Source organism: Rhinopithecus bieti, unplaced genomic scaffold, assembly GCF_001698545.2.
Source record: "Rhinopithecus bieti isolate Rb0 unplaced genomic scaffold, ASM169854v2 scaffold_22439, whole genome shotgun sequence".
In the NCBI taxonomy this organism is placed as follows: Eukaryota; Metazoa; Chordata; class Mammalia; order Primates; family Cercopithecidae; genus Rhinopithecus; species Rhinopithecus bieti.
This window is the reverse complement of record NW_016810838.1, coordinates 594,335-606,668: the sequence shown is the minus strand read 5'-3', so window position 1 is coordinate 606,668 and position 12,334 is coordinate 594,335. Positions and strand designations below refer to the sequence as shown.

Below are 12,334 nucleotides of genomic sequence, written 5' to 3'. Positions count from 1 at the left end.
TTTTGTTTGTTTGTTTGTTTGTTTTGAGACAGAGTCTTGCTCCATTGCCCAGGCTGGAGTGCAGTGGTGTGATTTCAGCTCACTGCAGCCTCTGCCTTCTAGGTTCAAGTGATTCTTGTGCTTCAGCCTCCCTAGTAGCTGGGATTTCAGGTGTGCACCACCACGCCTGGCTAATTTTTTTTTTTTTTTTTTTTGTAGAGATGAGGTTTCGCCGTGTTGACCAGGCTGGTCTTGAACTCCTGGCCTCAAGTGATTTGCCAGTCTCGGCTTCCCAGAGTGCTGGGATTACAAGTGTGAGCCACTGCACCTGACCTCCTCTGCAGTTTTGAATAAGATGGGGTCTACCAAGAAGTGCAGGGTGGCAGCTTGGGTGGGACACTCAGCAAGAGCTAGATGTGTAATAATTAAATAGAAGCCAGGCATGGTGGTGCCTGCCTGTAGTCCCAGCTACTCAGCAGGGTGACACTGGAGGATCACTTGAGCCCAGGAGTTCAAGGGTACAGTGAGCTATGACATGCCACTATGATGTGCCACTGCAGTTCAGCCCAGGCAGCGGGGAGGAGACCCCATCTTTTTTTAAAAAAATAGAAGAGAGACTCTCCCTGAGATTTCAAATTTCCATTTTGTCAGTACATTTCAAACTGAGTAAATGTCCTAAATGAAATGAACTAGGTTACATTTTTTAAAAAATTATCATTGACAAGGGTGCACTGGATAATTTAAAGATATCTGTGAAGTAAAATAATTACTAATTTGTGTGATAAATTAGAACTGTAAATTTCAACTAGCAGTTACACGGAAAGCAAGTTGGCATTTTATTTATGGAACTGAAGGGTCCTTTAAGAGACCCTTTAGTATTTCCATGTCCCAAAGACAACTCACAGGGTCATCTCTTCTAATCCTGTTAACTCACAGGGGAGGTTAGAGGTCTTGTCCGGAGCCCCATATCTAATTGGTGGCTCTTTGACCATTGAACTCAAGTATCTAGAGAAGCCAAAGATTCCAACAAAGAATTTAAACACTTTGTCATCTATGTTATATGCACTGTCTATCACAGAGAATGGGAATATTTTAGCTCTACACTGAAACAAGGAATAAAAGCTAAGTTGGATGGCAGCAGTGTTGTTCCTATCTCCTGTTGGTTTCAAATAATTGCTATTTGACCTTTGTTCCTACTTTTTTTCAAGCATGCCAGTGATTCTAAGCATGAAACAACCTACCTAGATAACTAATAACATCACAGAGAAAGACCAGGAGCTTGGAGAAAAGGCTGGGCATTGATTCCATTTTGTTTCATAAGACCTGACACAATTTCTAGCTCCAGATATAGATACAATTCCTACATCACAAAAACAATTTGGAAGTCCCTCTGCATTCTTTATGATGGGATTTAGTCTGGACTTTCTAGGAAATCCAGTAATGGATCCTGCCTGCTTTCTAGGACTGATTCTCTTCTTCCTGGTCTTTCTGCACTTTTGTCCCAGGCTTGCACACTCATTTCCAAACCCTTACCTTCCCCATGTGTAACTGAGATTAAAAGACTTGTTAACTTCATCCCTTTTGTCCTGAATTAACTCATCTGAAATGTGAGCACTTGAGACCTAAACTAAAGTTGTAGGAGGAACACCTAGGATCGAGTTGAAAGCCTGCTGGCATTGGACTCACAATGATGGGGTTTCATATTCCAGCTAACTGCTTGCTAGTCGTGTGACCCTACACAAGTTATGTAACCACTCTGGGCCTCAAGATCCACTGTTGTAAACTTTGGGAAAAACGACCTAGCTCAGAATATAGCTAGGAAAAACAGAAATAATGCCTACAAAGTACCAGCCATGTCATAGAAGCCAAATGGTAACATTATTTAAGCAAAAGGTAAGTCACAGTTTTTTTTTTTTTTTTTTTTTGAGACAGAGTCTTGCTCTGTTGCCCAGGCTGCAGTGTAGTGGTGCAGTCTCAGTTCACTGCAAGCTCCGCCTCCTGGGTTCACGCCATTCTCCTGCCTCAGCCTCCCAAGTAGCTGGGACTACAGGTACCCGCCACCATGCCTGGCTAATTTTTTGTATTTTTAGTAGAGACTAAAAATACAAAACAAGTTTCAACTTGTTAGCCAGGATGGTCTCGATCTCCTGACTTCATGATCCATCCACCTCGGCTTCCCAAAGTGCTGGGATTACAGGCGTGAGCCACCGTGCTCGGCCCTAGCAAAATTTTTAACTGCTTAAATCGGATTTTCAGATGACCAAAGGTTATCACAAGGGTTAAGTAATGAGAATATCGCCCACAGTAATGATGTTCAGTAACAGAGGAGATGTTGAAAAGACTCCTGCTTAGACCAGATTTCATGGCAATCCCTTGAAACTCATTTGAGGTACCATTTTTATTAAGAGTTTTAGAGTAGATTAGTCTTCAGGCTGACAATTAGTCAAGTGAATTATTGTCCAGGGGACCACTGAGTCGACAGTATATTAAATAATTTAATTGAGGATATTAATCCACAGAGCATGCATGGATGGACTGATAACAGAAGCATCCTTTAAACTGGAACTAGTGTTCATATTGGACTGGTGGGCTAAGGTGACATGCCCTCTACTTATTATTTATTTAGCTGGAACTGGGTCACTTTAATTTGCTGTAAAGTGTAGTGAGTGTGGACAGGTCAGCTGCATGCACCAGCTGGGCCTCGTGTTGAATGTCTTTCCTTGTATTGTAGAAGATTCCACTGGTGTTCCTGAGTTCCAATTATGTAACAGGAAGATAGGCACTTCTGAATCATCATCATCTCACTTGGTTTTCTTTGAGGCTAAACTTTGACTCTCCTCTCATTCCATTCCTTCTAGAAGAACAGAAGTGAAGTGTATGCTGCTATTGTGCTGAATATTTAGTTTAGGTAAGTCAGGGGATGGGCAAAGTGTGCTTTTCCATTGTCAAAATCAGACGGGCCATGAAGCACAATCCCCGTTAAGGCTACTGCAGGACTATAATGGGCATCGACAGAGCTCCCACGTTTCAGTATTGGACGGTATCTTAGAGCTAACCTAGTCCAACTCTCTCCTTTTCCTGATGATGAAACCAAAAATCGGAAATGTTAAATTCTTTGCCAAGGTTATACAGTTGGTAAGTGACAAAACCAAGACTGCTGGACTTTTTTTTGGGGGGGTCACTTTTGAGTATTCTTTCATTATAAAGATGCCAATACATACTATGTCTGATATGCAAATGAATATGTCAAAAGTAAAACAATTTCAGGAAACTCTTTAATGCTGGATATTTAATATTAGGTAAAAGAGGGAGGTGTGTGTTGACTTCAAAGAATGTCACAAATTACTAGGCAAGAGAAGCCTATCGGTGCACCCAGGAAAACAAATTCTTCCCTTTGTTCTTTAGGGAACTGACTGGCATTCTCCCCAAGGAACTTATGTACTAGACTATAAGGAGACCTAACAAATACTGAGGAAAAAAACCCTTTCTATTTCAAGCTGCAGCTCCAATGTCCAAACAAATACCTACTATATAATGTGAATGTGAATGTCCACGTATGTGTATTTTGTGTATCTGTGTACGTGATTTGTATATATTTGTATGTGTGTGTCTGTATTCATGTGTGTTTGCACAATGCATGCATGTCTCTGTACCTGTGTATACATGTGTTCTACATATGTGTTTGTGCATGTGTGTTCACTCAGGCCTCAGGCACAGCAAGCAAGTGCACCCTTCATGCCGGAGAGCCTGTTGGGCTGATTTGTTCCCTGGCACTGCCCCTTAACAGTTTTCCTTCTTGAGCAAGTAGTTACATCGTTTTTCTGAATCTCAGTGTTCTTATCTATAAAATGGTATGCATAATACCATGAAAGAAAGAAGTTAACCAGTGTGTTTTTAGTCCCATAGCCATTTCAGTAATTAAATTGAATTAACTGCATTTGCACAAAATTTGGTAATATTTTATTACAGGTTCTATGATAGATTTGCCTCCCAAATAACCAACTTTGGTATTTCCATGTACAGATGGCCTTTGTGAAAATGTACACTGTTTAAATCCTTATGGCAGCTCCATGAATGAAGCACAGTTATCTCTACCTTACATATGAGCAAACTGAGATCTTGAGGTGTAGTAATCTTCCTGGAGTCGCCCAGGGAGGTTTTGGAGGACAGGAACACAAACCCACATCTGTCTCTAAAGCCAGCCTTGCAGTCATTCTCTCCTTCGCCTCACCTCTGCCCAAAGCTGTTGTGAAGAACAATATGGTGGTCGTGGAATTGGCATCGGCATCCTGGTTCCCTTTATCCAGCTAATGTTTGCCCTTTTTTCTGACACACCTATTTCCCTTGATATCTCAGCTGGCACACAATTTTTTAAAGTCAACCCACCATTCTGCCCTGGTAAAAGGAGAGAGATTTGGGAAAAATTCAAACTGGACAGTGAATGCAGGCTTCGTGGAGAAGGGCATATTGCTGGCACATCTTAACAGCACCTCATGGTACTGGACTTGCCTTGCAAGCTTTTGACAGCCATTAAACTGCAGAACCCACTGCTCCTAGTGTTCAACTTAGGAAGAAACAGAAGGAGAACTGCCAGGATGTAACTGCTTAATCCCTTCCTAATCTCTGGATTCTCATAAATCCTTTAACTCTTCAAATATGGAATTATAAGAACTGGGTTTGCAGAATCATTATGGTCATAGGAGGCCCAAGTACTGAGCTATGAAATTCAGAAAAAGCAGAGGGCCAAGAAGATTGCCACAGGGTTGACTTTGAAACCAGTTTGAATACAGTTACTGAGAAAGAAAAGCAAACCCCTATTTACAAAATTATTATTTTTGTTTAGTGAGATATATTGAATCAATTTTGCACAGAAAATTGCAAAGAAACCTCTCAGCAGAGCCCTTTAAAAGCAACTTAATATTTGTAATAAGGCAAATATTTCTGACTCTCAACTATTTAGCCATGAAATTTTAAAATCCAATGAAAGTCTGACTTCAATAAATGCTGCTTTACAAATTTTATTGCCTATGTAATAGCCTAAAAATACTGACATTCTTTAGACACTTAAATTTAATCATAATGACAAATACTGAACTTTTAAAACTGCCCTTCATGTAATTGAGTATAATTTGGTGCTTTTAAAACATGGGTTTGTTTTTCTGGTACGTTGTCTCTCAAAATTGTAAATAAGGTTGATTTACCCAGCAGCCTGAGAATTTCTAAGCAATTGTGCCTTATTTCCAAGCAGTCTGTTAGAAACATAAAGCACAATATATTGTATGACAAGAAGACTTGAGAGGCTTCGCATCTCAGTTATTAACAATTCTTCAAAAGATCTAGGCAGGAGTTAGTGCCATCATGAAATGATGACACCATGGCCACAGGTAATGTGATGTGGCCAGTCTCTCTGTGAGAGTAGGGAGCAGTTTTCCTCATTTTGGAATTTCCTTCTTTCTAAAGGGCAGTAGATAGCACACTGGACTAGTCTTCATTAGATATAAGATCTGAGCTATGTTCTAAGGACATGTTGCCTGTCTCAGACTTAGATTCTTCCTCAGTAAGACAAGGATAATTATAGTGTTAAAAGAATTTCATGAAACACAACATATGAAAGTGTTTGCAAGTCGAAATCCACCTCTTTGAAGTAAGGCAGTTTTAACGTCTTTATAGTTGTTTCTCTGTATACCTATTCTCACCAGAAGCAAATACGTGACACTGGCCTTGTTGGCAGCATAATCCCACTCACTGTTTAAAGCTTCCCTTTTCTATTGCCATAGACTGGTCATAAAATGCTTCCTTGTTCTTGAGAGTCACAGAACTCTGTGAATGAACCGAAGTAAACCACTCCACTGCTAGAAAAGCAAATTTGGCCTAACATGTCTTTTGATGGGGTCATCTCGGCCATCTCTCTGAAATTGCAGACCCTATGCGTATTTCCTGTTCCTCTCCACAGCTTTGCTTTCCTCCATGACAAACTTATCATCATAAATACACTTTATTTTAATGTATCTGTCTGATTTACTGTATCCTCCAGTAGACTGTAAGCTCCACTTGGGCAGGGGTATTTGTTTCATTGGCTGTCATGTGCCTTGCACCAAGAACAATAGTTGACATAGAAAAACGAAGGAATGATGACCAGTTTATGGTTGTTGTACAGACGCTCATATACCTGCAGCTAAGAAAATCTAGAAATTATTAGAAATGGTTCACTATAAGGCTTAGGATGCTTTTAATGTTTCAATTCTAACATGTCAAGGCCCATAAAAGAGTTTGTTTAATATTTTCTACTATTGGCTTCGTCAGCAGTTCCTTATTCTAGCGATTTTTGTCTGCTTAGTTCTGTGAAGAGGGAGTATAGTTCATGCCTCACATATTAATCTTAGATTTACAGAAAAACATAAGAAATAAAAGGGAGTTTACCCCTCCTTCTATTAGAGCTTATATGCAAATTCCAAATCCACTCTCCTGAGCAGTTACCCACGATTTAATATTCATAAATTCCCACTGTCTACTCAATTGCAAGAAACCAAAGCAAGATTATAAACAGCACTAATAACAAACAGGCATAAAACTTTTACTACCCTCTGTTCCCACAGCACTTGGGAGATGTGTCAAATTACCCTGTGAAAGACTGGAAAGAGGGAGTTGGGGTAGAAATCATGGCCCAAATGATAGTGATGCAGTTTCCAAATTTTATAGCTTGGGAATCACTACATATTTAGGAAACTCTACCTTTGTTAATTAGTTGCAACTGTAGAAGATGAGCCTGCAGGGATCTTTAAAGAGAGCCAGTGTAGATGGAGCAGTAGAACAGGAAAAAAAAAAATCCGAAGACAGCATTGCTTTCATGAATCTTTAAGAGGGACTTTCCTCTATCGTTATACAATCACACAAATAATGGACAGGGTTTGACAATACAGGAAGAGGACACTTCTCTCTGTATTTAATTCCCTCAGGTTTCTGACTACTTGAGTTTGAAAAACACTTCATTTTGTAGGATCTTCCTAAATAAAACTCTGTACTTTGCTTGTGCAAAAAGAAACAGAATGTAATTCTATTTCTATTTCTAGAGCCAGTGCAAACATGTATTTGTTAAATGTTGTTGAAGAGAGTATAAAATGATGCAGATGGTCATGGTCAAGTGTCTTAATGTCTTCCCTTTCCACCTAGGATTTTGCTGCTTTCCTCTTGATCTTCACTTGGCCACCTTTGCGCTGCTTACAGGAAATTTTCCAGACAAAGCCTAGTGATTGGCTATTCATGAATTAGAGACACAAAATGCTTTAAATTTATCTTGTCTATTTCCAGAGAGAAAGATGCAATATAGATGGAGAAAAATGTCATGTTTGAAGACATTTGCTTCATCTAGTCAATTTAGTCTTTAAAATGTGCATACATGTAACAAATACACTTATTTCTCTCTTAATTTTGCCATGGAAGCCCTTTGGTGCTTTGCCATAGACCAAGTAGTCACAGTAGGAAAACTCAGCTCAGACTGGGCAATTGTAATTTATAATATGCAGAGAAAGGCACTCACCAGCACTGACAGTGATAGCTTCAATGAACTGTTCTCTCCAGCTGTTTGTCCCAACCACAAGGGCCAGGTTTGTCTTCTTAATGAGTTTGTCCACAGTACTCTAGAAAGATTGAAAAGAATAATATAATAAATGCTGGGTTTGTTAAGGCCTCAGGAAATCTAAGACCTTGTTGATTTTGAAACTCCAGAGTTATATAAAGGGTAGCAGATGTTAGGCTCAGAACAACAGTATTGACATCAAACACTGTTATGATTATGCAAACAAGCATGGTCCTTAGTTGGAAACATTCTGAAATGGAAACTTCTTTGTAGCAAATACAAGTCTCCTTCACTGACTAATGAAGAATAGCCTCAGTGTTTAGAATAGCAGAGGCTGCAAAAGCCCATCCATCCCCCCAAATGCTTTACCAACTTGCTTCTCAACTGGTTTTATCAGTAGTGTTTCATCTGCAAGTGAATTAATATATGCCCTATTCAGCACTACATATCTGCGAATAGCCGGAAGTGACAAACACATTATGAAGCTAAGAAATATTACTATTGTTTTTTGTTTATCAATGAAACGTAGCCAGATAATGGAGTCTCCAGGTTGCCTGCTGCATGGTCATTAATAAATGGATTTTTCTCTGGGTACTATTTTGTCAGCCTCTTGCCTGTTAGAGAATCCCATGTTCACCCTATTCCTATTGCAAACAAGAATAGACAAAAAGACAAGAAGAAAAGGTCAGTTCTTATGGTTTAGGGCACATTGCAGTTTACCTTGCCCTAAATCTACCCCGCTTTACTGGCGCCATGCTGCATACCCCTTATTTTTCTTTGGAACTTTTTAAGCACCTTGTTTTGTACAATCAGCACTCTCTAGCTTTCTAAATTCAGTTAATGTAACAACAGGAGCAGCCAAACGTTCACTAGAAAACTAAGTAAGCAGATGCACTGAAAGCACTACCACAAGTCATGGCAACTACAGGGAGAAGGGGTCATTTCCAAGACACTAAGGCTGTTCTTCCCAAGAAACTACCACAGTGACTAGTCTACCAAACATCCACACTTATTGTCAGAGCATCCTCGAATTTCCACTAATTGCAAAGAGGCAGAAAACACATTGTTTGCCATAGGTCAAAATCTGTATGTGTTTTATGCAATGTACCTGAGTTGACTATGGTTTAAGAGAGCACATTTTCAGTTAACTGGGAGTAAGCAAAATGCTCTCCAAAGGGCTTGTATTAAGGCCAAAGCCAAATCATAATATCAAGTATGTTTGCTCCGTAAGAGTCATCGGAACAGACTTGAAACATTGAGACGATAATAAGCATGAAAGGGCCCATTTCCAACTGGCTCACTCTGTATTCGTGACATTATTCTTGGCTGAATTGTATGTCCTTAGGGTGATGAGCTTTTGGCTTCTAGCTTTGTGTCTAGAACTGCTGGTGCCCCTGATAACAGCTGTAACCATCACTGCTCTTGGCCACCATAACTTGAAGTACATAATCAGCATCCATCTTTCCTCTCTCAACTCAGCCACATCTCATCAAGTACTCTGACGATCCTCACTGATACAAATTCAAAGTGCCTTGTAGAATGTAGTAAGAAATGACCTCCATTTTTCCTAATGTAATGGAAACTTGGGGCAGTTCTCTCCAAAGAGGCACTCTTGGTGCTGAATCCATGACGGAGTATCCCATCACCTGGGAAACACAATTGAACAGATAAACTTCTCTAACATTGAACACAGACTTTCCGCAAGAAATAGCTGCTAAAGAACAACTTTTTAAGATAAACTAAACTTCTCTGTGTAAAACCCAGGGTAGATTTTAAACTGTAGTTCATGTTAACCCTGGGGGATTATAGTATAGCCAAGGTTCTTCCTAGGACTTAATTTGTGTATGTATCCTTCCTTGACCTATGGGAAAAATGGGAGTGAATAAAGATATAGTTCAGACACCTGAGCTTGGACACTATTGTCTGTATTTACCTATGAGGTTCCTGAATGCTAGTGACCAGTTTTTCACTGCACTAGATTTTCAAAGGCTTCTGAAAACCTCACCCTCAGCCATGGGTGTTAGTAAAACCAGGTCCTCAGTCACACCATAGTAAACAAGAACTCAGTGGGTAAAGAAGAGTGGGCCATTGTAAGGTATCACCCAGATTTGGGTCTCTAGCACAGTTCTAGGAGCTCTGAGTAAGTTCTTTAAAATACCTATGTTCTAGTAAAAGAAATTTCTTAAATAATATAAAATCAAAGCTGATACTTAAGGGCAGTTCTAAAACATGCCCCTAACGTGCCCTATAGGTATTAATGGTAACTACACTGATGAACTTTGAAGAGATGACAGAAAACAGTCTATGGAAGCTATCCTACAAGGATAAGTACCCCAAGCAATTGGTTTCATGTAGAGACTTGGGGGACTTTCAAATGGTCAGATCATTGTAGTGGTTACCAGAAAGGACTTTGGACCCAAAAAAGCTTTGCTGCCTGGAAGACTGTGCCCTGCCTTATTTAACTTAATGCTTCTTATAGGAAGTCACTATGATTGCTCTTCCTGTCATGGGTGGATGGAAGGGGAAGGTTGGGGATTATCCCATAAGGTAGAGAACACACAATTCCCCAGGATAACCCAGGCAAAGGGCAGGGGCAAGCTTGCTTCAGGAATACCAATCCCTAGAATCTCTGCTGCAGAAAATGGCACCAGGCTCTCTGATTCCAAATGAAAAGAAGGTGAGTGAGGAAGAGTGAGGTTGAACACATGGAGAAAAGATGAGTAGATGGATCACCAGAAATGGACAGTCATATTCCCGACTTCTGGAATTGCAGGGAACTTGTGCACATTCCAGGCATGGTTGTGTACCAAGCCAAGTTCTGTGTCATATGGTGGGGTTCTAATGATTGGGATCTGCCTAGAAAGCACTGGTTCCAGTGTTTACCCCCCGACCCCCTCCTCCTATGGAAATTTGTGAAAGAAGAGTTAACAGATAGATTCTCAGTGGCCTAAAGTTTAATTGCATTTTTACCTTAAAATATTCCACTTTAATTTCAAAGACATTTTGTTTTCCACCTGTCTCCTATCAGGCACCTCCGTTTGTGAACTAAATTAAAACATAATTAATGGATCCAGCTAAAGGAAAAGAGGGGACTATTATGAGAAGTCCAGATAAAATCTGAAACTTCTAAATTTGTGGTCTGATTCTCTCTTTTGAAACCTTCATTCTGGTGTTTCAAACAGGAACAGTGTCTGCTTTTGAAAAGTAAGCAGGTAAAATACTGCTGTGCTCTGGGTTTGTAATTCTGGAAAGCAAGAGAAGGGATGCACCTTTCACATCCCACTGCAGAAGTGAGGTGTGGTCTTCCCAGATGCTAGAACCATGTAGGGGAGAAGGGATGGGAGGGGACACAGGGACAGAGGGAGCAGCTAAGGATCAACAGGAAATTTCACTTCAAAGTCTTAAGCTCCATCTCGAGGCCCACACATTCAACTTCTGCAAAAATGACTTTTATCATCTAGAGAACTGGGAATCCATTTTCATCAGCTCAACTGTAAGCTCTGGTTGCAGGCACTATACCTTCAGTATATCGACTGTACTAAATGTGCTTGGATCTGAAGAGGATGATTACATATAAATGAGAGCTTGTCAATGGGATGTTCCATAGGGAGACATTACTATCCCCATCCAAAACAAACCCGCCCCCTAATTTTCAGCAGTGTGAATGCCTTGTTCTGACAGATTTATTAGCATTTTCAAATAGAACTTGGTTTCTTCCACACATAATGATCTCTTAGGATTCACCTTTGCATCTTCCTTGCTATCCCCTCAGATTAAACCTTCCCTTTGGGGCACCTCTGATCTTGTGCAGTCATGGATGCCTCCTGCTGGGCCCTGGTTCTGATGCTGTTTGGTTTACAGGACTCCTCGGTTCCTGACTAACTCTATAATTCCAATTTGGCTCCAAAGGCTCTTAATTCATGAGCCTGTTCCTGAAATTACATCTACCATTCTTTCCATATGGACCTTATAGCTTCAGCCAACACCATGAACAGTTTCTGTCCCAAGATGAGCCTGGCTCCTGGTGGGCAGTGTTGGTGAGCATACCTTGAATTCATAGGATTCTTCAATGATCACTTCCAACTTGGTGTGCTCTCCCAGGATGGGGCGTCCCATTTCTGCAATGCGTCTCTCCTCTTCCTCTTTGCTGGTCAGTGGCTGCTTGTCATCATATTCATCTGTGAAACGGGAGTATCAAAGAGTGAGCACTGTGTTCTGTTTCATTTGAAAATCCCTAGATCCTGCCATAGGAAAGCCAAGGGGGAAGGAAGCCCTAATGACCTATTAAAGCGCCCTGGGTGAGATCATGATGCTGGAGGGAAGAGCTGGACAGACACTTGGCATGTAAGGCAGCATATCACTGTGACAGCAAGTGATTATAATAATGTCTCACAATCTAAGCTCATGCAAAAGTGCAACTGAGGAAAAGTAATGTATGGGGTATAACACTGAGAAAAGACTCTGCCTGTACGTTGTCTATGTTAAGGGAGTCACCCAGCTGTTCCCTGTGATGCTGGCTCAGTTGGCTGTTTGTACACATTCTTTCAGGATGTGACCACAGGGAAACACAATTGAAAGTGACCCTGAGAGATGGTGGAGTCTGGCCTCTTCCTCTCTACTTTCTAGGGACAACAGAAAATGCCTGAAGTCCAAAGAGATGGGGAATAGGAAATTCTGACTTTAGCCTCCCTCTTGCCAAGAGACCCTGTTGCAAGTTAAACAGCAAAACATCCATTCCATGTTTCTGTGGGATGCTTGGGCTCCAGTGCTGCTTTTATC

At 40.6% G+C, this 12,334-nt stretch overlaps 1 protein-coding gene across 4 annotated transcripts in view; it reads right to left on the bottom strand.

The window, feature by feature from the left end:
* SLC8A1 (solute carrier family 8 member A1) overlaps positions 1–12,334 on the bottom strand; it is a 404,513-nt gene that overhangs the window by 40,935 nt on the left and 351,244 nt on the right. For all 4 annotated transcript variants that reach the window (XM_017892945.1, XM_017892947.1, XM_017892948.1 and 1 more), the window contains 2 exons: positions 11,603–11,733; positions 7,517–7,616 (listed from right to left, as the gene is read on the bottom strand). In XM_017892945.1, coding sequence (XP_017748434.1) covers positions 7,517–7,616; positions 11,603–11,733 — 231 coding nt within the window. The remainder of the gene's footprint in view (positions 1–7,516; positions 7,617–11,602; positions 11,734–12,334) is intronic.